General features: G+C 37.3%; 1 protein-coding gene across 3 annotated transcripts; it reads left to right on the forward strand.

Moving 5' to 3' along the window:
* Nucleotides 1–20,339: 20,339 nt before the first annotated feature.
* nkx2.4a (NK2 homeobox 4a) lies at nucleotides 20,340–22,196 on the forward strand. 3 transcript variants are annotated; one of them, XM_059353629.1, is made up of 3 exons: nucleotides 20,340–20,876; nucleotides 21,425–21,873; nucleotides 21,955–22,196. In XM_059353629.1, exons 1-3 carry the CDS (start codon nucleotides 20,507–20,509, stop codon nucleotides 22,114–22,116), a joined length of 981 nt encoding a protein of 326 aa, XP_059209612.1. In that variant the 5' UTR covers nucleotides 20,340–20,506; the 3' UTR covers nucleotides 22,117–22,196. The 3 variants fall into 3 exon arrangements, with proteins under 3 accessions (XP_059209612.1, XP_059209610.1, XP_059209611.1); XM_059353627.1 differs by having other exon boundaries at nucleotides 21,425–22,196; XM_059353628.1 differs by having other exon boundaries at nucleotides 21,452–22,196.
* Nucleotides 22,197–26,744: the final 4,548 nt, after the last annotated feature.

The raw sequence follows: 26,744 nt of genomic DNA on the forward strand, positions 1-26,744 counted from the left end.
GCTACTGCTTCTTTTGTAAGGGAGGGCGACACAGACTCAATTTGTCCCCGGACAGAAAGGTTTTGTGTTCCACCACTGGTTGAGCTTGTAGGGTCAAATAAATAAATCAGCACTTTTTAATGGATAAAGGAGAAATACGCAGCGTTGCTTACAGCGTTTCAATAATTGATCCAGAGTGTGAGGAGAAATATAGAATTATAAAGTGATTTTAAAATAAAATGTAGGGATATTTAAAAGTAATTGGGGGAAAAAAAGCTTTGTGTGGCTCAGATTTGGCCTCTGTGATGAGGCACTTTTTGTGACTCCATCATTGCATAATACAGTACACAGAAGACAAGACAGAGACAAAAGCCCAGGCCTGGTTGTACTGGGTGTTAGAGGCGTGCATGTTAACGAGCAGCAGCAGTGAGTGGGGCTGCAGACAGTGTAGATAGACAGAGTTTGTTGGTGCTGTTCAGAGTCAGGGAGATGTATCCTTGGGCTTTTTGTCCTGCCTGTCACTTGGTGCCATTGTGATCTTTGCTGCACACGTTGTATCCCATATGGGCAGCTGGGCCCGGACAAGGAGAAAAGGGTCTCTACACAAACCCCCAAATTGTATCAAGCTTTCAAATAAAGCATTGTTGTCTCTCTAAGAAAAACGAATTAAAAATTCGCGCTATATCTATTCTGGTTTAAAAAAGAAGAAGCCCCATTCACAGATAACAGGGAGTCCTTCTTCCTTGATAGAGCTTTGCCAACAACAGCCTTCTCATGTCTCTCTCCCCTCTCTCTCCTCAGTGAAAGGCTGATTATTGTCTGTCCTCAAAAGTCGCTCGTCACAGCGCGAAAACTATTTTTAATAGCAGACAGAGTTCTTCCTTATTTGCTTTGAGCCCCGCTGCTGTGCGTAGGCCTGGCTTTAAAATAGAAACATGGCATTAAAGTGTGCTAAATGGATTTCCGCATTAGGTGTAAAACTGAGCTGGACATTCTGCAACCAAATGTAAGATTTCACAAGTATTTTTCCTCTAAAATTAAGACGCTTTTCATGCTGGTAGCAATTACAGAAATATGCAAATAGTAAGATTGATTAATCTAAGAGGTAAACCTGCATCCTGATTTTATTGTGGATGCGAGGATGTGGAAGTGATGCTGTCGGATGCAGATGTTTTTCCTCTGGAACAAAAAACTGGCAGGTGTTTCGTGGACTTAAGCGCCAAGATTTAAAGACTAGAAATTAAGTTATAAAAATGCCTCCTGTGTTCCTAAATATCCTATTGTATTGTATTTAATTTCTGTATTTTATTATAATGTTTTCATATTATTTGCAAGCACTAAACTAAAGCATGCTTTGTGCCCAAATTTATTGCAGATTTAAACACATTTTCTGGTCATCCAAAAAAAAAAGAAAGAAATCTGATTTGCGCATCCGGTCACGCTCTGACGTGTTTGCCCTCAAACAGAAGCAAAATAAAAGCATCAGCTGTGTAATATAACTTTTTACGGTGCACAAAATTCGCTTCGCACCCGTGTTTTGTCATTAACGCACCAGAAAATTACAGCAGCCCCTCCACGTGCACAGCAACAGGGTCAGATTTATGGGAAATTGCTTTTTGGCTGCTTGAAGGGATAAAGCAAGGCGACATTAAAAACAAGCACCTCTGCGTGCGGCGCAGTTCAACCCGCGTGGATAACACTATTATATACCTTTTGGAATACAATACTTGAGGAAATGTGCACTCGGGACACCGTGGATCTTCGTCATCCTGCACATTTGAACCCTTCGACATGAATCATTTTTTTCTATCACGCACATCGCCAAATAAACGAGGATTTCAAAGCTGTAATAAGCGGTGCTTTTCATTTAAAAGGAAGCTATCTGGGTTTTATTGCCTTAAAGGAGATCCAGATTAGATTCGCCACAGTGGCGATATTAAAGCGGAGAGAGAGGGAGAGAGAGGGAGGGAGAGGATGGAGAGATGCGCAAAGCTGCCACAAGATGGAAGCAGAGGTCTGTGGTTGGCGTCATGCAGCGTTTACCTGCACAACTTTATCATGTGCAAATTATGGCAACACAATTACAAGCAAAACTGCTCAAATTATGTGATTATTTATTTATTTTCATCTTCTTTTTAGGCATCCCATTTCAGCAATCTTGACTGTCTTTTTAAGTGCATGATTGCGGTTTATGACATTGTTATGGATCTTAAGAGCATAATCATATCGCACTCGAAAACAAACTAGACTCAACGTAAACAGTCCACACACAGGCAATTAGCACTGGTTCTATCAAAACTTGGGGGAAAAAGTGACAGAGAGAGAAAGAAAGAAGGTGCTGGAGAAAGAGAGAGCGAGTCTGGGTGTTTCCACGGTGTGGCGCAATAGGATAGGGGGACAAATATGGCGCAGATTAATTCACTTCAGTGAAAGTGAACAATAGAGCTGAAGTGAGGGTTTTTTTCAAGGAAAGTCTCAGCTCAATCAGTGTCCTTCACAACAAAGAGGAGTCTGAGTCAAATGTCCTCAGCAATATGAAAAACTGCATCACTCTTATTCCTTTTCTTCCGCAACAAACATGACAACAAATATCCTCTTGAAGCAACAAACAGTGGAGTCTTGTGGCTTTCTTTAAAAAAACAAATCTCATTTGATGCTATTATTGTCATGTCCTTCACGTGATGCAGAGTATACTTTCCAGGCTGTAAAGTGCACCACCATCTCCTCATGCGTATAGAAAGAGTATGCAAAGCATTGCAAAATGGGTCAAATGACAACAACAAAAAAAGAAAGAAAGAAAAAAGGCTACCATGTTTATGCACCTGCTCAGTTCAGCATCAGTGAGTCTGCACCTGTAGGGGGCCTCATTGGGTTAGAAAGAGGCACCAGCAGGGGGTGGAGGGATGCTGGACATGATGGGAGAGGAGCGAGGGAGGAAAGGTTTCATCTGCAAGAGTTTTTTGGAGGAAAAAGACTAAACAAGGTGCTACAAAACTGCACAGGAAAGCAATTTATACTAATATTCAAAATATGGTGCAGAATTTCCTTTGTTTAGTTCATGATCTTATTAAAAAATATCCAAGAGAGGAGGAATTGTTATGGCGCTGTGTGAACCAGAGTGAAGCCACACAGCAAATCCACAAGTTGACTCAGTGGGACAGAGCGTCTGCAGAGCATTGTTCACATCAGAATCCAGTCTGCGTGAGAAGAAGCCGGTGAGCTGAGAGCTGACTGACACACACACAAGTATCCACTTTCATCTTTAAACAAGCAAGAAACAGAAGAGCTGCAGCTTGATGACACTTTCTACAGAGCTTGAGGAAAGAGAGAAAGTCTTCAACTACTGTCATGTTGTCTACGTCTATAACACAAATAAAAATTGGATTATTTTTCTTATTGAACCCAATTTGGAAGCATAGTCATATGTGTTGATAGAGAAAAACTACACACATTACATACCTGCAACAAAACTGTCTATTTGATGACAAATAAAGAGTTAAAATGTAGTTTATGGAATACTTTCTCACCCAATTTGCTTATAATAAGCCCCTCTATTGGGATCATATTTTTAAAAGTTTTTTTAATTGAATTTGAATTGAACAGAATGGGAAAAATACAGGTAAATAAGAAGGCAAAATTTAGCTTTTGGAATTTAAATTGTAAGAATTTACTGGTAATTCTACACTCATGCATTATTATATCCCTCATATTCTACATCTGTATAACTTGTATCATTTAAATCATTTGCATGCATGTAGCAAATAAACACCCTGTCATAAATATTGTTTAATTGCTTTTACAATTTGCTCTCCCGCTGCATACTCTGAGGTGTCGTGACACTTGTGTTTAGCTCCTTTTCTTCATCAGCTCTGGTTAACGTTCACATGCATTAAAACATAGCTGAGAGGAAAATATAGCATCCATTTGCTTTAAGTGTCCTTGTCTCCATGTAAGGTCATTTTTCTCTTCACAAACTTCAAGTGTAAGTAGAAGATTTTCAGCTCATTTCATGTTCAGACTGAAACTCAGGTATAAAGCCATGACAGGACTGACATTTTTAACAAAGTCTCACATGGAAATAAGCATTACAGCTCCTTTGGACGAGACAAAACACACGAGAAGCTGATAGTGCACTTCTTAAATTGTGCTAGCAGCAGGTCTGTGATGAGCAGCAGCCAGCTCCGAGTCATCTTTGTGAGAAAGCATTGAGCGTCAAGCTTCTTGACTTTGCTGAATGTTGAGATTAGGAAAACAGCAGAGTCTGCAGAGTACACACAGAGACTGTCATGATCTGATCTGCTAGAGTGCTCAGACACAGGAGTTTATTTTTTCTTCTTCCCAGGTACCTTTCTTCACCTGTCTGCTAGTATTCCACCACTGCAGCCGTGTTAAAAATAACATCATGGTGAATGAAAATAAAGGACTACAGAAAATTATTCTGGCTTTTTATTCTGGTCATTTTATTCTGCAGAGTGGGTTTAAAATGCACATAAGGGTCATAATTAACATTTTTCATATAATGTATGTATCAATAGTATAAGATCTCACCAGGTTAAGTCATATATTTTAACAGTGGATACCCCGTGTGTTTCTCTGAGAGTCTATGACAAAGCATTGTGACAGTGAGTGTAAAAAAAAAAAAAAAAAGCTGTTGAGAGCTATTAACAACTAAATGTGTCTCAAGCAGGACTGTTTCATTCAGCGTCCTCCTGCTCTCACTGCTGTGCAAAATCTGCTACATTACTGGGGGGGAAATATATATATATGCATATATATGAGCATTCATGCATCACTCCTGAATGTGATTAAAAGTGCAAAGAAATATAGCGAGCATTTATTAGTTTTCTGCCTTTATATCGCATGTCAGTTCTTGATTGTTTTACATTTTGAAAAGTTAGTTTCTCTGCGTTATTCTAATAGAGTTGCTGCCTATCAATCTGTTAGGATCTTAATATTGGATTTTTGGAACAAAAATGTGTTCAAACATTTTTTTTTAAATCTAATATAAATTTAAAAGGATGTTTTAAGCTTCTTAAAATAAACTTTCAATAAGAAAAAGGCAGATTCAGTTTAAAGTTGCTACATTGTGTTTCTCACACTGGCTCATTGTGACCAAAGCAGGCTGACTCACAAGCTGTGTTAGTCATACTGAGTCATGTACAAGATTAATATAATAATAACAATATATATAATGATTACAGACCCTGTGCGGTGCTCCTGAAACTGTTTGTAACAGCAGTGACTCAGTGCTTATTGCCAACTGGAGCAATTTATGCATTTATGAGATATTTTCATTTTCATTCAGCTGCTTTTGTTCAATTTGCCGTCTGTGGTATTTTTAAATTGTTATGGATTTGACATAAAACTTGCTACATTTTAATAACATTATGCAGAAAAAACTAACAAACAAACTTGTTTTTTTAATCCCAATTTATGTGCAAAATGAGAAATATATTAATGCTATTCCATGTTATTTTCATTAATGTAATTAATTTCCCTTTTTAATTAATAAGTGAATTTTGGCTGCAAAGACCAAAATACATATGGCAAACATGTCAGGTGCTGGAATTTAATTCTAAAATTGTAATTTTTAACAATAATTTAGATAATGTGGTTACTTTAAATTGTTTTTCTTGCAGATACATTTAAAGCAACAATGCATGATAATTAATATCTCGAGCCAACTGGTGTCAAAGTGCTCCATCTCTTCTATATTAAAAGTTGTGCTGCTGATGTTATGATATGCAAATTGCCATATGGTCTTATTTCCCTTTGTCTTCTCTTTCTCAATGTTCCATCTTAGGACTTGAGTTGTCTTGTATAAAACCCACAGTCCGCTGCAGTCAGATGGGCTGGATGGGGGACTGCGCCAACAATCAGGTTCCCAGAGTTGAGTGTTTATGCCTTTCACTTAATGGATTGTCTCACCTTCTTCAGAGGATGAACATGAGGTGCTTGAGATGCCAGCACTGCAAATGGATCCTGGGGCTTTGAGCCTCATAAAAAACATAAAAAAAACCCAGCCATCATCTGTTTCAGACATGCTTCAATCAGCAAGCGTGATGATCAAAGAGCAACAATGTGGCAGCAATGCGTTTTACCAATTCAAGTTGCCTAATTAACTTCCTGTTTAAAGAGGATGTAAAATATGTGTAGCAAGTTGTGCCTATCATGTGTTTGTGCACTTGTACCCTGTTGGTGAATTTATAATGTGTTCCTTCACTCAATGGAAAATAAATAAATAAAATCTCTTTTTTGTGTGGACTATTTCAGTATGACTTTATTGTACCATGTACCATATTCAGCTTTTATGCTCCTTGTGGTGCATAAGATGGAAGCAATAACCTTCACATATTGTATCCATAGTCTCCGATACAATCCGCTGACGATGTTTTTGTCCACACGAAGGAGATGCAGTAAACAGCTTCACATCATTTCTCCCTGTCGTATGCTTTGACACTGCTACTATAAGGGATGAAAGCACAGTTTTTCTCTGTCTGATCAGCTGATCAAGGCCCCCCATTGACCCCCTGGGCCCCTCATATCTTGTGTCCCCTGCCCCAGTTAAAACTCCATATATAGTTGAGTATTTTCCTTTGTTCCCTATGTCTTCTTCTGCCACTGTTGTTGCCATTTTTATATGCTCTACATACACGGTCACCCATAAAGTTGGAATAATTTAGTTTTTAGACACAATCCTCTGTTAATTGTGACTTCATTTTCATTGTGATATGTTTGGAAGAGATTGATTTATACAGTTTTGACAAGATATACCCTTGTCTGTTCAGAATAATTCACACTGTCATAATCATTTCATGAAAAGAGGTTAAAAAAAATGTTTTAATTCCGACTTCATGAGCGACCTTGTATTTACTTTCACAAACATAATGATTGTTTATATTCTATTTAACTTCATGTATTTCTGTGCCCTGTGTTTTCCCCATCTTGTATATTTAAAATGTATTTATTATGTTTTTAAATTAATTTTTAATTTATCTGTACAGCACAAAGTTTGTTGTATTAAAATGTACAAAATGACCAGACTTGTTCAATAAAATGAATGCCACCATTGCAATTTTATAATATTTTATGATTTTTTTATGATTTAGTTCAGAGTGTAAATCAGAGCTATATGACACATTCGAAATGAGGAAGAACACATTAAAAAAATAATAATTCTAAAATACAACAAATTTAACATCATGTAACACAAATAATAGAGGTGCATTTATATAAAATCATAAAATATATTTATATACTGTATAATAAACTATATATTTACACAAGTAATTACATGAGACTTGCTTTTACCCCTCTACATTTCAGAGCAAAATGCTGCACACTTCATTCCACTTTATTTATCAGACAACAGATATTAAAAGTTTCTTACTGCAGAGTAAGATGTAACATACAAAACAGCCACTCAGCTGAATATTATGCAGTATAAGCCTAAAGGTGAAAGGATCACTACAGCTTTAAACACTGTGGAATTAAATTCTGAATGAACGTCTTTACCTGGGAAACTTAAGTAAGTCTAAAAAATATATACCATATGTAATATATGAAGTAATTTTAAACTGTGGTGTTACTACCTTCACACATGTAACTTCAGTAATTAAGGATTGGATTTTATGGTGCTGAGTCATGTGCATTAAACCCAACAGTATGCTGGTTCATACCTCAGCTATTTATATATTTCAGTTACCTGAAGTTCATCATTGTAAAAAAAAAAAATCAAGTTTAATACTAGAAATGTGTAAACATGTGACATTAGGATGAATATAGGAGTGTCAAGGCATGTTAAGTCAGTAATTTCAGGAAATTAATCGAAAACATGCAGTTGGATTAAATGTATTTGTGTCTTGTGAATGTAATAAATGAATCCCTACTTTCAAATACAACTCACATTTTATTTTAAAAGCTCAATTATTTTAGGACTTTTATTTTGAAGTATTGGAGCCAAATCAGCTAACTCTAACTGAAGCACAACTGTGAACGGTTCAGTTCCCCAGATGAGCTGGAAACACTTGGGAAAGAAATACTTAAAGGTGTCCTCCGCCTCTGCAAATGCCACTGAGGTGCTCTTGTGTGTGTGTGTGTCTGTGTGTGTGTGTTCCTCCTCCACTGTACGGCTGTGAGCTGGACTTCTGCTGACACACTGCAGCCATGTTCAGTTAAATAAATTAAAATGTTGAAATGAATCAGGATGTCAGTGCATATACCTCCAATGAATTTTAGAAGAAGAGTTCCTGCATTGTCTGAGAGATTATGAAGGCAGAAGTGCATGTAAACATAGCTCATCCAAATAGCAAAAGACGATGCAAGCAACTGATACTTTTGATATAGTGTATTATGTAAAATAGTAAAATTCCAGAGTCAAGTTTACTCACAATAATTTATAAAACATTACTGAGTTACAGCAATTGCTATATTGTACAAGCAAGTAAGTTTGTTTATTTATATTGCACCGTTCAACAGCAGATAAGTGCTTTAGAGGGTAAAATAAGCATGAACATACATACAAATACAAATAAAAATAGACAATTACACAAAGGCTTGTGTAAACAAAAGCGCCGGTAACGCTTTATAATAAGGTCCTTAATAACCATTAATTAACAAGTAATAAGGCATTGTTCTCGCTTTAGATCCGGTAGTTGCAAAAAGCATAGTTAACTTATAGTTAACTTATAATAGATGAGCAATAAAGTATATTTTAATATCAATAAGCAAACAAAATAAGATTAATAAAGGCATGGCAAAGACATAATGGGTGGGTCATGGGTGTTTGTAATGCCGTTATTAACACTTATATAAGCTTATAAACACACAATAATGTTAATAAGCATCTTGTGAGGACTTACAAGGGCATCATCATTTTTCAAGTATGTCCTAAAACAATAGTCAGGCACCCATTTGAACAATAATTTTTGTTTGTTCTCTTTCATACGGCTCAGCAAGAGATCCGCTCTTTGCACGGTTTTAGTGAAGATAGAGGACAAAACCCCTAGCCTTCCTTATGTAAAAAAAAATAATTCTGAAGTTTATGTGAATCTTTGGATATGCAGAGTACATCATTTCTACATTTGTTGTTGTCCTCCTTTATTATCTGTATTATTTACACAGCTCCACAGAGTTTGAACTGCATTAAAGAGGCACTTAATGAGATGAATGCAGTCACTCACTCACTGTGTTTGTTAAAGTTCAGGAAAATATTTCTCCTTAAGTATTTTCATGAAAGATGATAGATAAATATTTTGTTTGGTTAGCTTTGAGACACCCTGTAACACAACAGAGAACATTATCAGCATTCTTTGGGCATTTTAGCAGCGACTTTTCAAGTGTTGACATTGTACACTGCAATCTGCATCATACATTTCACAGCACACATTTAAACTTGTCATAGGAGGAAACCGCCGGTGTTACCTATAATGTTAATATGATGGTGTGACAGTGGGCTAGCATGCACAATATCAGGATGCAGAACTGGAGCAGCAACATGGACTTCAACCTGTGCTTCTCCTTTAACAACAGATGGATTATTGAATGGGACTTTCGGGCACATGCTCAGGGGCCCAAAGTGTCAGGGTCCCCCCTATCCTTCACCTACCAAATGTGGCTCAGGGAGACACATATCAACCAGGAGGAGACTAAAAATGAGCACAAAGAAACAGAAAACAACTACAAAGAGACACACAGTGGCAATTGGAATGGGCAAAACAACTACAAACAAAAAATAACGACAGAGACCACAAAGAGACCTAAAACAACTTCAAAGAGGCACAGACCAAATACAAAAGGGGCCAAACTACCACAAACAAAACAGCTACAAAACAATTAAAAGGGACATAAAACAACTACAAAAGGGGCAAAACAAAACAAACAAAACTACTACAAAAAGGCCAACAGTACAAAAAACTTCAAAAAGATAAATTACAAAGGGATGCAAAACAACTACAAAGAGACAAAACATGACCACAAAGAGACACAAAATACATACAAAGAGGCACAGAACTACTACAAAGGGATGCAAAATGCCTACACATAGGGGCAAAAGGCAAACAAAAATTACTACAAAAGGACCAAAACGATTACAAAGTGACACAACACAACAACAAAGAGACACAAAATAAGTATGAAGAGACGAAACATGACCACAAAGAGACACAAAATAAATACATTTGCAAAGAGATGCAAAACAACAAAGAGGAAAAACAACCACAACAAAGAAATTCTAAAAAGGCCAACAATTACAAAATGACACAAAACAAATACAAAGGGGGCAACACAACCAAAAACAAAATAACTACAAAAAGACCAAAACGTTTACAAAGTGATGTTTTAACATGACCACGAAGAGACCCAAACAACTTCAAAGAGGCACAGACAGATAATAGAGATGCAAAAAAGGGAAGAAAAAAAAATACAAGAACAAAACAACTACAAAGATACAAAACATGACCACAAAGAGACACAAAATAAGTACAAAGAGGCACAGACCAATAACAAAGAAATGCAAAACAACAACAAAAAAGGGGAAAATAGCTACAAAGTTAACACAATGAGACACAAAACAAGTACAAAGGGATGCAAAATGTCTACAAAAAAGGCAAAAAAAAAAGATAAATAAAAAACTACACAAAAACCAAAACGATCACAAATGGACACAAAACAGCTAGGAAAGACAAAAAAATGACCACAAAGGGATGCAAAATGCTACAAATACAGGCAAATAACAAACTTAAACCAAAATGATCAGAAAGTGACTAACTATAAGTACAAAGAGACACAGAACAATTACAAAGATATGCAAAACAACAGCAAAAGGGGAAAAACAACCAAAAATATCACAAAAAGGCTAACAATTACAAAGTGACAAGATGCCAAACGACTGCAAAAAGTGGCCAAACAAACACCCCAAAAAATACCTACAGAAAAAAAACAAATTAAAGGTGACATAAAACAACTATGAAGAGACACAAATTAACAAAAAAGAGACACAAAACTACAGAGAGATGCGTTATGACAACAAAGAGATACAAAACAACAACAAAAAGAGGGTAAACAACCATACATGCTGTCTTGCTCCTATGCAGGAGACGTGCTGGGGCCTTTTGCATGTCTGTGCCCAGGAGTAGATAAAATTTCATAATTAGCCCATGATTATGACTTGTTAATAAAAGGAACTCATTTTTTAAATAACTTGGTTTGTGTCCATAAATGATGATGGATATTGCTGTAAGATGGCATAGATTGGAAACATGAGGAAATGCAGTAAAAGCAGAGAGAGCTGAGCGGTGGCAGGCAGCTGAAAGGCGTTTTGTGTGTTTTCCCTTCGACTGAGCAGCAGTCGTCCGAGTGGAGGAATCTGTTTCTGGCTCCTGCACACATGGCTGGAGGGAGGAGAGAGGAGGAACAGTCTGCAGCGTTTTAGCACACAATTTCATGATGGTTTCAGAGAAGAGGCCAGCCAAGCATTTCAAGTGGCGGAGCAGCGAGAGGGCAGCATTGTAGAGGAGAGCAGGTAGTGTAATGATCAGGTAGACAAGATGACATCAAGCGTCCTCAGGGATGGCCAGGCACAGAGAGCTGACATCCTTCCAGAGAGAAAGAACCACTGAAACACAACGAGACAAAACCAACAAACAGGAGAGCCATTAGCCTCAGGCAGACTTGTTATTACTGTACTGCAGCACAAAGTCACACAAGCTGGAGACAAAGAGATTTAAACACTGAAGGAAAATAATAAAACATGTCGGCCTGTGTGTGTAACAAGACATATTAGGAATGTTGTGTTTTGGGGAACAAACATTAACATTTCAAACCCACTTCCTTCAATTCCCAAGATCCCTTGCTCTAAAGAAGAACAGTGGAATGATAAATGATAAGTAATAAAATAGGAAATTATAAAATATATGAATATATTAATCTCAACCCTCACTAATTTTAGATTTGTCACAGCTGAATAGAATTAAAATAGTTTATGTTACAATGCCAAAACAGAAATGACTGCATGATAATTCTTGCATTTTATAATATTTTATGATGTTATGATGACATGGAAAAATGCCGGCCTTAAGAGGTAAAATTATCATTTCTACATGATGTTCGATAAGTAGGAAGTGAAGAGACGATCAGTCAAGATGCAGCAAAAAATTTAGCCGCACATTTAAACAATTTACTGAACATAAACATCAACAGTAATCGTAGGCTTTTTAAAATGAAATTATATTATTTACTTGCTTTTCTGAGTATCTTTCCTATCAAAATACAGCTATAATTTACACCAGATTGATTTACATCAGGTGTTATTCTCCTCTTAAACCAGTGCTATGAGGATAATAGTATGTTGTGTTTATGTGCCACTTAAAATATATATTAATTTATATATAAGCATATAATGTTACAGAAATTTAAAAAAGCCTTCTCACTTATGCATTGATATAATTGCATACTTGCTATAATATATATTTTTTTAAACTATGAATAAAAAGAAAGAGATGCACATGATTGCAAACTAAAAAAGTATCTTGATTCAGAGCAATACCTGGATTCTGATTTATGTCACTGATGGTAATTCATATTGGTTCATATTTAATGATGATAATAATAATAATAATAATAATAATAATAATAATAATAATAATAATAAGAAGAAGAAGAAGAAGAAGAAGAAAAATACATTTAATTTATAAAGCACTTTTATAGATATTCAAACACACCTAACAGCAACAACATATTTGTGTATTAATGACATTCAAGCCACCATAATTCAATTTAATACTTGTCTTTTTGAGTGATGTTTTCGCACACTACATTAATAAATTAAATATAATCTGCCAGACACCAGCTCTGCTGCTGCTGTAATAAAGAAGTCTCTGTGTATTCCACTCTGATGCTCACGTTCTCCATTACAGTTTATTAAGAAAAACAAAATGCACATTTTGCTGCGGTTATTATCAGTAGACTGACTTTGACCTTCCTGCTGTAGTTCCTCTGATGGCCACTGAAGAAATATTAAAAGAATTATTCAGGTCATAAAAGATATGAATTAGTTAACATCTGGTAGGTTTGGATGTTAATTTGAATAGGCTATATATCATTTTTTACATTTTGACTTTTTACACAGGATTACTACTTGAGCTTATTTAGCATTAACAACTTATATAATGCAGTATTTTCCAACTTTGCCTTGAGGGTAAATGTCCAAAGTTTTAATTATAATATGTCCCTTTTAAAATTACTACAGACTGCAAAGTGAAGCTCTAACCAACTTCTTGTTCTTGGTGATTGGAGCAGCAGCTCTTTGACTGAAAGTTTGATTTTTTTCAACATGGAAAACCAAAATGTGGCCTTGAGCAAGACATTAAAAACAAAATGTCTCTCTTCCATAATATCCCAGTTTTTGTGCTTTAAGTATAATCTTAGTTAAAAATGAGAAGATCTAAGACTGAGAAAATGATATTCCAAATAAAATATGCAATCATACACAATTATTGTTTTGTTTTTTTGTTTTCTGTTCTTGTTTGTTTGGTTGTTGTTTTTTATAAGTGTTAGATGATCATGACCACAGTTATGCTAATAAAAATGCTAATAATAACAAGAGGTAAAAACAGCAATTATTTTATTATAAAAAATATTGCAGAAATAAGACACATTAGACAACCCCTAATATTTAAATGTTATTATTATTAAATTGTTCATAAGAAAATGTTTTTATGTTGTTTTTGACTGAGACAAATTTAAATTCATACTGTACAAGATAAAATAGATAGATAGATAGATAGATAGATAGATAGATAGATAGATAGATAGATAGATAGATAGATAGATAGATAGATAGATAGATAGATAGATAGATAGATAGATAGATAGAAATTAAGATAATAATAAATTAAGATAATAATAAATTAAGAACACAAATAAATATCCAATCATAAAGAATATTCAGGTGAATTACTGGTATTACAATAAACAGTGAAATATAAATTATGTGCACAAATTAGTAATTTGATGTTAAACTGATTTACACTATATCATTACTTTATATATATATATGTATACATATATATATATATATATATATATATATATATATATATATATATATATATATATATATATATATATAAATATTTCAAAGGTATCATCCCATTGTATATTTATAATTCTGCATATAATCTTTTATTCCCTGAGGTCTAACTGGCGCCCTACTTCAGCATGCAGCAGCTGATTTGGTCACAGTTCATTTTCTGGAAAGAAAACGAGCAGAAATGAAAATTTAAATCTTTGAACGCAGTGCAGTAAAAACAGGCTTAGAGTTTTTATTCCAAATTGCAGCACGTGGTGCGTGCTTGTACCCGTCAGGATCAATACATTCAGAATTTGAAGTAGTTTTTGTGATGTGTTTATGTGGATTCATCTAAATAATGGTAGGTTATCAGGTGGCCTACGTGATAAAAGCATCCCAAAGTGGGGATAAACAGACAGGTAAAAATACCGCATTGATATGCAGCTTCTGCTCACATTTCCATTGTTGAGTTGTGGAGCCATTTAAAAAGTTTCCGTCTCCACACACAGCACTCAGAGTGCTTTGAAACTTTTGATTAGAAGATGCATCTCTTGACTGTTGCATGAAAACAAGCCGGATAAATGAATTCCTGGCATAAATGGACATCAGGAAACACTTGATAAAGATTGCAGCTATTTGCATGCATTTCAGGTGTAAAAGCACATTTGATTATTATTATTATTATTTCTTTTAGCACACATGATGGTGTAAAATGAACGCACTGAATGAACTATTGCTGCGGCAGCAAAATTCCTGGCAAAATAATTCAACAGAACTTTAAAAGAAAATACATGCAGAAAATGGCCAGTTTGCCTTGTAACTTAGCTGGAAAATACACATTATTTGGAAAATATATTGGATTGAAATGAGTAAGAAAAGGCTCTAATAAACTATTTCATGCTGCACAAAAACAATTCCATACTGCATGTATTGTGTAAATGTAACTAATAAATAAAAACTATTGGACACACACAAGAACTATCAAACATATCTAATGTCATTGAGAGCTCTCAAAAATAACAGTTTATACCTAAATCTATCATGCCAACACTTAAACACAAATGCTTTGTGCAGTGAAGTGAACCAAATTTTTTTGTATCTAAATTTCAGGACATGTCATCAAACAGGCCTCATCTTATCACAACAAATGGCTGCCAAGGGCAACCAGACGCAGAAAAAAAGATTGGCAGAGACATTTTGCCACATGAGTAACCGGGTGAGAGTGAGCCGTGGTTGAGTCACAACCATACTCTCTAACAGCTTTGTTTACCTGCCCTCATGCTGCCACAATTAATGCAGCACAGAAGTGGACCAACCAGGTACCCTTGGAACCTTGGTAATCTGCATTGATCTGTTGCTGTTGCTGTGTGTGTGTGTGTGTGTGTGTGTGTTTTAATTGTTGTTACAAAGAGAGCAGCTATGGTAAAATGTTGCCACTCAAAACAATGCAGAGGACAGCGGCACTCACAGAACCCTGAGTACCTCAAAATTCAGGAGGCTAAATCTGTTTCAGATCCCCGGATTGTGGCTTTTTTCCCCCCTACAAATCTCAAGCAAGGTGACATGGTACAGAATTATATTTATGTATGTGTATTTAGTTATTAATTAATCTATTGATACAACATAGCATATGTATGTGTATCAAAGAAACTGTGAGTGCATATCTTAAACAAAACTACAGGAAGGAGTTGTGATTTATATGTCTTTGTATGTTTCAATTTAAGATTAAAGCTACAATTATGATAAACACAACACTTCATAAGTATAATGGCTGTACCCCATAATACAAATGATTTTTGATTTTTTACAGAAATGTGTTTGCATAGCTGATTAGTTTGGTTTCATCAATGCAAATGGCTGCTGCACACACTTCCTGTTTGAAATTGTGAAAAATATTAAATTTAATCATATTTGAGCGTTCATTCTTCCAGCAATCTCAAAGCAAAAAGTTATAGTAATATAGTAATATATTAGCCTAAAAAATATATATTTTTAGTGGTTTTATGTCTTTCAAAAAGAGCAACAACAAAAAAAAAGGTTTTCAAACCCATCATGCTGTGTCAGTGTGTCTTTAGTGTTGCATAGCCTTGGGTTAGTGGCTTGAAAGTTCAAGGGACATTGCTTCTTTCAAGGGACAGAGAAATGAATTTAACACCGTTTCACAGTAATTAAACATCCTCCTTTTATATAGTAAATCTAAAGTAGTTTCCTCTGAAAAAACAACAACCATTTTACAGGCCAGTTAGAGGCTTCCCCCAGCAGCCAGAGCAGCTCCCAGTGTCTGATTATAACTTTAATCAACTAAATGAAGTGCTGCATATTATAGAGTGAAACTTAAAGAAACTTCTTACAATCTAATCCTGTTTCAAATTTGAATCCTTCACCATTTCCCCCAGCTGTCAGATTATGGTCAGCATCCCATAAAAGCCCATATTCTGTTTTTTAGCGCCCTATTAGCATCATTTCGTCCATCAAGCGACATTAATTGTGAATGAATGCAAACTCCTGCAGAAGAATACGGTCTTCAAGAGGCCTGTCACATACTTTCTCCACTTGGGAGGACCTTTAACCTACTTAGCTGAGGAACCGCACCGTTTCAAGTAGTGCAGCTGAAAGATATGCACCTGCCCGCTTTTTACTCTCACACTGCTCGGAGATTTAAGAGGAGAGAAAGTATTTGATCTAAATGGTACTACACTGACTTGCAGGTGTGGACTTTTTCTCCACAAATTTCCACAGCAATTCAGCCACTGGGCCGGCCACACTGCAGATGTGGTTTAAACATTTAGTTTGGAGAGAGGGAGAAAATAAATGTGTGGTATTCAAGATTTAGTGGAAGTATTCAAAATGGGGTTCACGGAGCTGTAAATATGTTTATTATATTTCGTGCTTAAAAACGCACCGAAAAAATTCTTTCACGGACATTTTTTCCATCAACATCAATTCATATCGCTTGCAAATCGTTTACTATTTGCTAAAAATAATACTTAGACTATTGTCCTTCACTTTAGCTGTTGGCAGACATCAAATAATTTATAATGCGGCACATGGAAGCCTCAATAAAGCTTCGAATTATTTGTAATATGTTTTTTCTGAAATTTAGAAATAAAATGGAGTCCTAAAGAAGGCAGCTTAGTGCACGACCAAACCACTTTGTAAGCTTTTCTCTTTCTTAAAAATCATACCCAAGATGCACCATTTTCTTTAGCTGATGTATTGATTTGTAAAACTAATCCTAGAAATCTCATAATAAGTGTACTGTGTGGCCCAGGACAAAGGGAAACTATGTGCCAAGGTCGTGCGTAAATTACGCACACAAAATTGAACCTTGTTGAAAAATGTAACCATTGATTTTGGTTTCATAATAGCAGTGCACCGGCATTTATCATCTCATCTTTACCGTGGCAATATTCCCTTTCTATTGTCCAGATGCCACATAAGATTCAATCTGCACGAAGAGAGACGTGAAGAGAAAACCGGAAACATGGATGGTGTTTATTTAAATCGCATTATAGAGAACAAGTTAAAAGTTGGAGCTTTAAGGCCTGCAGGACGAAATAAATCCCCATGTTTTCTGCACTTTGTGCTCGCCGGTGTGTGGCTGAGGTTGCAGGTCAGGACCCCGGCCCTTCAGCCATCTCTCCACATCTCTCAGGGTATTGAACCAGCAACGACGAGATGGAGAAAAGCACTTCAGTGACCAGGCGCTTTGGTCCATCTGCTGTGCTGAGCTGAACTGAGGGGGGTGATGATATCGGAAAAAGCGTGTCTATATGATGTAAACTACATAAATGGGTTATTATTTGGTCCTGGTTAGCAACACTTAAATGTCCCGATAAACGCTTACACATCATATATTGGAAAGGTGGGTAAATATCCCTATAGGATGTCCTCACTGTTTATTTTTAAGTCTTATTAATGCACACAGGTGCATTGGTGGCGAGCAATGCTTGGCTCGTTATAGCATAATGGCAAACTTGGCTGTCATTCTTTTAATACAGACTTTAATCATTGTATTAACAATTTAGTATTTTAAATTTATCATGAAGTACATATTTTTCTGAGTCAAATTATCAATAAAGTTTGACAATAAAGTGGTCTGCAAACAGCAGGATTTTGAAAGCGTGTAAGCAGCGAAAAGTAACACACCGTCCCGTGCGTAATTCTGGGAATAAAATGTATTTTTCTTCGCTATACAGCCACAAAGGTCTCATATATTCTCCTTGGGACGGCGAGGGTCAGAGTGATTCAAATAAATATATTTGTCTGGATGTTATCACACACCCTGTAACACACACACACACACACACACACACACACACACACACACACACACAGCTTTATCCAATATCATACAAAGCTGCAAAAAGGTTTGGCAATTTGAATGAGATTTATTAACAAACCTTTGCTGGGCCTTCTCCACAGCTCCTTGGCGTGTCCGTGAATCCCGCTGCTGCTGGCTTGGCCACATCACATTCACTGGATGTACCAAAAAGAAAAAGAAAAAAGTTAACTTAGATTGACAACTATATTAATGTGGACAATACACTCTCATAAGCGGTGCATGCAGCCAACCAGCTCCAGATTTTTATGGGATCCTAATGTGGAGGGTCTGTGGACCAGGGTCCTGCTCTCTGACTCAGTAATCCACAAGGTTGAGAGGTTTGCCTCATTTACATAATGTTAGAGGTCTGGGCCGAGGCCTACCTTTTCTTTTCACCCTGAAAAGACACCATGCTGCCGCTGCTACAAGAGTGGAAAAGGCGCACAGGGATATTTGCAGGTATGAAATATTACTTTACTTCACTAAAAGATTGATTTTCTTTAGTATAGATACGCTTTTTTTCAACTAAGCGCATTTGGCTTCCACCTGTTCCATCTCTTGTCAAACACATGTTTAGATTTAGGATGTTTTTTCCACTTCGGTGTCTTTCCTGACAACTCCAGCTGACTTTGGATTACGCACGCATTGTTTGCTTTACCTCAACAACAATAAAGTCCAAGCACTTCACATTAAATCCGCTGCGGAATCCAGGCATCTGATGGAGGGGGGAAGAAATTTGGAAATATGCATAAGAACAATGATTTATTACAAGCAGGGTATCAAGTTAACCGGAGATTGGTGTTCTTGATATGTCGCTATATAATTGATGGCTGACCATGTCACGTCTTCAATTGCTCAATTAGGGGTAGGTAGCTACTTGCTGCCATGCCATGCTAAATTACATTAGTGGCTTCATGGAGACGAGTGTTTCCTTCCTCCAATAAAGGAACACATTTTCACGTGTGGAAAATAAGCTCAATACAGAACACCTGCTCCTGCTGCTGCTGCTGCTACTGCTGCTGCAAGGTGATGGAAATCATACAAATATCATCATGATTATAAGCAATAACCCCTTGCAATTATTGGGATGGTTATGATCTATATAGGCTCAATAATGCGTCATGGATCCATAAAGGATGTTATATAGGCTATAATGGGAAGCTGCATTAACTGGTGTTCATTATTGCAATTTGTAGAAGCTCTTTTCTCTTTTGACCCCCCTTGTTGTGTCTCCTCGTCCTCTGATTCTTCCCCTGGCGCCAGTCAGTTTGCTCAGAGATTACAATGTCAGGTCAAGACTGCAGAGTGTCATTAGTGCATGAGACTTGAGGGTTTTGAGGCTTACAATATTGTCTCCAAATTGCATTAAGTCGATAGAAGAATAAAATTTATTTTCTGAGAATTTTATAAATGTGTGATTTCTCCTGAAATAAGAATTCGGTGTCAGTAAAAGTGCAAATATAATGTATAAATCCCTCCCCTGATCATGGATGTGAGGTGGTGATATACTCACAGGTCGGATCTCTATCGCCGCTCCCTTTCAGCATTTTGTCATTTTGAGCTTATTTGGACTTGTCCCCCTTTTCTGTTGGGGCAAAATGATGCTTAAGAAGCATAAATGAGCCGGTCATACAACTTCATTGTGCCTCTTTGATGATACTCGGTGGCCCTTATGTCTGTTCAAAGTGCTCTCAAAGTTTCTAGAAAGAGTGGAATTCCCTACTGACGCAAAATAGTCATATGTGGTCAGATCAGCTGATGTGCAGAGCATAATGGGTTTATTCTCACCTGGTTATAGTTGTCAGAAAGGACAGAATCATATCGTTTTATTCATGTATATAGAAGTTAATATACAGCAAAGTGCGTTTTCATGAATTATTTCCCTAAAATGTCAATGACTATTGTTTGCTGGTTTAGGAGGTTTGCTCCGCCCCCTGTGTTTGTCGTAAACCTGGCTCCTGGCTCCAATAAACCCGGGCTAAGAGCGCCCTGGGCTCGCCTCCTTCTCCAAGGCGATCAATAGGATCTCAGGCGCTCTACAAGCACTCTCTTACGTAGACATCCACCAAGGAGAGAGCCGATACAACAACACGGTTGATCTGCTCAAACACAAAAATCTACCTGCTTTCTGAATCATGTCGTTGAGCCCAAAGCACACTACGCCTTTTTCAGTGACAGATATTTTGAGTCCAATCGAGGAGACCTACAAGAAGTTCAGTGGCATGGACGGCGCAGGGAACCTAACCTCTCCACTGGGAGCCTACCGACAGCCTCAGGTGTCTCAGACCGGCATGCAACAGCACTCCATGGGCCACAACGCCACCGTGGCCACCACTTACCACATGCCGCACACCGTCTCCCAGTTCTCCCACAGCGCAATGGGGGGATACTGCAATGGAAGCATTGGCAACATGGGAGACCTCCCGTCGTACCAGGAAAGCATGCGGAATAGTGCAGCAGCAACAGGGTGGTACAGCGCCAACCCTGATCCCAGATACTCCACAAGTAAGTTCTTTACTCCATTTATGCACATTTTTCTCTTTTTTATTTCATCCGATATAAAAGAAAATTAATTCACATCACAGCAGTGAGAGAGAAATGCGCACAAATGTGTATCGCTTTGTAATAATATTTAATTCATATTTGGGGATAAAAAGTGAATGCAAATTATTTTAATACATCTTTGATTTAAAATGATTATTTCTTAAACTGAAAAGGAGATCATTCTTTCAAGTCTGGCTCGACTTTTTTAAATCTTTGGCATGAGCAAATATTTAAAAGCAAGCTCTGGATATCTATTATTATCATCATTATTATCATTATTATTATTATTATTATTATTATTATTTGTAATTGTATTATTATTTGTAATTGTATTATTATTTTTATTATTATTATCATTTTTATCATCAGATGTGTTTTTTAAGACAATGATTTCCAGCTTCAATAGTTATCGTATATAATAGTAAATAATCAATAAAAAGTACTTCAGGCGAAACAGTGTTCTCCTCTTCTGTTTATTGAACGCACGTATATGTATGTATATTTTTAAGTTTCTAGATTCATGGGACCTTCCACAGGTATGAACATGACCGGCATGGGGAGTCTCTCAGGAATGGCGGACGCCTCCAAATCCATGCCAGTTCTCCACGCTGCGCCCAGGAGGAAACGGCGCGTCCTGTTCTCGCAGGCTCAGGTCTACGAGCTGGAGAGGAGGTTTAAGCAGCAGAAATACCTGTCCGCCCCGGAGAGGGAGCACCTGGCCAGCATGATCCACCTGACGCCGACCCAGGTGAAGATCTGGTTTCAGAACCACCGGTACAAGATGAAGCGACAGGCCAAGGACAAGGCAGCGCAGCAGATGCAGCAGCAGCAGCAACAGGACGGTAACCTGTGCCAACAGCAGGCGCAGTCCCCGAGGCGCGTAGCCGTGCCAGTTCTGGTGAAGGACGGTAAACCGTGCCAGAACGGCTCCAACACGCCGACGCCGAACCAGCAACAGGTACAACAGAGCCAGCAGCAGAGCCAACAACAGAACGGAGCCGGAGTTGTGCTCGCGTCCCCGACCGCCAGCCTCAGCCAGCACCAGAGCCAGCAGCAGGTGAACGCACTGGAGCTGGAGGAGATGTCGCCCAGCCCCCCCTCACTGCACAGCCAGCTCAACATGGGCCAGATAGACACATCTGCTGTAGATTACACCAGTAACATGGTCAGCTCAAACCTCCTCTACGGCAGAACGTGGTAGGACCACATACAGTACTGTGACTTTCCACTTTTTCTATGTGAACCTGCGGATGAGCCCATGCAACAGCAGAACTGCATATATATACATATATGTATTATATATATATATATATACACATACATATATATATTTATATATATATATGTGTGTATGTATTATATATATATATATATATATATATATATCTCAAGGCTGAAAAAGGGGGCCCTGTGGGTTTGGAGGGGACAAGGCGCACAGACAGAGGCGCACCAGCTGATCAGGGCACATTTTCTTGACATCTCTGAGAGGGGAGTCTATTTTTGAACATTACAGAAATGGCTGCCCTTGAAAGCAATTATGTCGTTTCTGGACCTTTTGTAATCCATGTTTTGGACCTTCCTCATGATGTTTTAAACGTAGTCTATGTTGTTGAAACAAAAAGGAATGCTGCTTCACTTGGACTGGGGGTTTGGGGGGGTTGGTTTTGGGGGGAGGGAGGTGGGGGGGATCAGGTTTTGAAGTACACTAAGCCACCACTCCTTATTTACGGTGATAACCTGGTATTTTATCATATTAATATTGTAAACTAATGTATTCATTTAGACTTATTAAAATAAAGTAGGGACTTGTATATTTGGCTAACACACAAGAATGCGTTTAACTGTATAATAATCGTTATGGCGTCCACTTTTATGTTTTTTTTCTTTATTCTTTTGTAAGTTAAAAAGGAACAAATGCGTGATGGCTGCTGTATATGTTTCAAAAACCAAGTGAACGTTAACAATAAATAACTTGAAGTGTGAGAGCTATTCCTGAAGAAGTAATTTTTTAAAAGGGGATCTGTTTTTGGAGTGCATTTTCATTATGTTGTGATTGAGACCAAATTGAGCAGGAAAGCAAGGTCGATGAGGGAGCCAGCATTGTTCATGTGACATTTTGGAGGGCTGCCTTTCATGGAAGATGTCTGCAGGAGACTCAGATCGGGAAATCACCCTTCTAAAAATCTTTCCAGCAGGTTCAATAGCGGCATTAATTAATGCTTTAATTAATTTGTATTATTTATTTTATTTTTTAACTGCTCCAACATATTGATCTCACTGTTTTTATTAGGCCCAGACCTTCGTTTTGCCGCAATGTAATTGGTCAATTTATTGTGAATGCGAGCTTTCATAAAATACACAATGACTGGCAATTATTGTAAGAACGAATATATTATCTAAAGGAATGGAGTACATGCCTCGCATTATTATGATGCTGCATTAAAGTTAATTACACTCTAATTATTATTATTATTATTATTATTATTATTATTATTATTATTATTATTATTATTATTATTATGCACAGGCCTCAGTCGTCAAATTATACATTTTTCAAAATAAAGGTTTCTAATGTTACTTGCTTTAGAAATCAAATACGAATAATAAAAAAATACGCTTCTAAATTTAACTCTACATTTCAAATTATTAATTTCAAATAATTCATTATTTAACATTTCATTCATATTCCTCGCTTTTTACTTAAACTAAGTTCGAGCGTCAAGCTAGATGGATACGTTCGTAATTTCCCCCCACATTTTTTTAAACTAATACATGTATTTATGATGAGCGCTATTTTGGTGATCAAATAATAAAATTATATTATTATATACATTTATTTGCAATATGTCATATGATTTAAAAATGTTTTTAAACTTCAGAGTTAAAAATCTTGAAAGATACATACTTGTTGTTATTTTTTATTTATTTGACAAAATGTATCACAAATATAATTTTTAAAAAGTCTAAATATTTTCAAACAATGCCTCTAAAGTTTAAACAATGTATGCAGTGTTAATTTAATTTTAAATAACAGTGATATCAATGTTATGTTATGATGCATTCAATGATCAAAATACCCAGCAGCACATTGCTACAGTTTTTTTTATTTACACACACACACACACACACACACACACACACACACACACACACACACACACACACACACACACACACACACACACCTCATTCTGATCAATCTCTTTAGAAGATGAATGATTTGTGCAAACAAACTCCAAAGTGTTTAAGGTCATCACTTAGCATCAATGTCGCTTCCCCTTTGCTTCTGTCCTCCAAAACCTTTTTTTTTTTACACCAGCAGTGGCTGATAATAGGATCTAACATTTCATTTCCTGTGGTCATTTAAACACGTTTGGAAATTACTTCTCAATCCCCTTTGCTGATGACACCCTGTGATGATGATGATGATGGCTATCAGTGTGTCTCATTGGAGACCTTGGAGAGCCCCCATTTCCAACCCCTTCACATACCTGGCAGCTGTATGTATATGTGCTATCATCCCTACACTCGAAGGAAGCATCAGAGCCAATATGCACCTGACATTTGGAATTGAGCGCGGCAACTCCATCAGAAGGGAGTTTGATAAGAGCATTAAAAAGAGAAATGCATTCCACAATATACACTTTGATGCTGCAAGGTGTTCCTGATAGATTTTGTGTCTAAATTGAGGGCATGAATGAGCTGTCAACAAAGATTTTGATGGTGTACCACATGAAATGAAAGTGGAGGTGAAGCCATTCTTTTCTCTTTTCAATAGCCATAGTTATGGCGCACTAATAGGCTATGCTTGGTAATCACTAGCTATTGTGCCTGTTGCTTCTCTCAGTTTATTTGGAGGTACCTCTCTTTGTAAGGATATATGAGACAGGCTGGGCACTGTAATTGGTGCTGGCATCATCATTTCTGTCTGGAAAGTTTTTGAGGGCTGCAGCGCCTACTGTGTGGTGTTACTTCCATGTTGCAGAACATGCACACACATGCACATGCATGCATAGAAATAGACACATTAAAAGCATGAGGGATACATTTATAAAAAAACTGCGTCATATACACGAAGCGGATATTTCCATAGGAGCTGGAGTGCCACATCCTACATCCGAGGATAATCTATTTCTCTGATGTAATTATTTTTTAGACTATTCTCAGGTAATTGCAGGTTGCACTGCATAATGTGAATGTAGAAGGAAGCCTTGCTTCAGACTCTGCATCCCACCCCCCCACCTCCAACTCCCTTCCTCCCCATTATTCTACTTAATATGTCAGAAGGTCTGATCGCAGAGAAACCTTTTCAGGTCCTATTGATGTGTCCCTCAATTGACCATGGCGACCTAGCAACCTAGAGAGCGCTAATTGGCAAGGGCTTAACATTATTGGCTGCATAGTTTACACAGAAACATAGGCCAAACATATAAGCCTCATCATACACAAATCTCTGTTTTTAGTACGAGAGGAGGACATTTTTTCCTAAAATAGCAGTTAAAACAGTAGAGTCTGGCCTGAGTGGAATATAGAGGATAATGAAGATTTTTACTGAATGCACTCAGGTAAATGAAGAAAAATGTGGCCTTACTTTACATAGAGGATTTTGTATTATTTGTATGGTGCAATAAATTCACATAGTATAGATAGACTTCAATAATATATATTAAGTCACATGCAAAGTTTACTCCCACAAATTCCACCACCTCCTCTCACTTTCCTAGAAATAGTCCCCAAATCTTGCCCCATGTGAAATGATTAGAAGAGGCGAGGTCCGCCTTTTCATTTCACTGTGCGAATGAATGCATTGAATTGGCAAGTTCTGAGAGACACAGAGCGAGATTTTTAATTAGTGTATTGCCCTCGCATTCTGCCAAGGAGAGACAATCTTTCTCTTTTCTATGACAGACCTGTGCCTGCTGGGTTTGTTTGCTTTCCAAAGAATGAGTCACTGCAAGTGTTCAAGTCTTTGCCCCAGGAAGCAAAAAGTTTCCTAATTCCAGTCATTTTCAAAATGGAAAAAATAGCCTGCAAATAATCATCTTCCTACAGAGTGAAAAAAAAAATTCAAGAAGGTCATAGGACTCTGAAAGCAATTCTCACTCTAATAGATTTCCATGAAATTAAATACATGAAACCACACTTTTACCATTGCCTTTGGTTTGACGATTACATGAACTCAAATGCACACACACGCACACACATGCATGCACGCACACACAATTATATGCAATGCCAGGACTTGCACTGGCTAATTCCATTGCTTACTATGAATACCATTTTAGCAATATGAGGCATTGCAGGGCCAAAGCAACCTTTTGAAGACTATTCACTAATGTCTGTACTAGAGGGGGGTGAAGGATGGAGGACCAGGTTAGGAGTGTGTGTGTATGTGTGTGTGTGTGTGTGTGTGTGTGTGTGTGTGGTGGGGGGGCAGCATCCCTTATTAGAAAACCATGTCACATTCTCTCCTGCGCCGGCCGGACTCGCTGCGCTGCCAGTAATCCCCCCTCCAAGTCCCCCTATGCATGTTATTCAATTCGCTCATAAGTAGTTAGAGAAACTGTTTTCAGTTGCCACTAATAACTACTGACCTCCGGTGACACAGGCCAACAATAGGTTTGTCAGGCCTGAAACGCACAACCAAAGAAGCTGATTAGGAACTCAAGAGGTTTGAAGCAAGAATCAATGGCTGCTCTGTCCTGCCACGGTGCTTCCAGCATGGCACTGATGATTGTGGGACCTCCATTAGTTATGCCTCATTAAGTCCCACAAACTCTTCTTTAAGAAAATTAGTTTAGGCAATTCCAAAATCTATTACAGCCGTGG

Source organism: Centropristis striata, chromosome 16 (genome assembly GCF_030273125.1).
Source record: "Centropristis striata isolate RG_2023a ecotype Rhode Island chromosome 16, C.striata_1.0, whole genome shotgun sequence".
Taxonomy (NCBI): Eukaryota; Metazoa; Chordata; class Actinopteri; order Perciformes; family Serranidae; genus Centropristis; species Centropristis striata.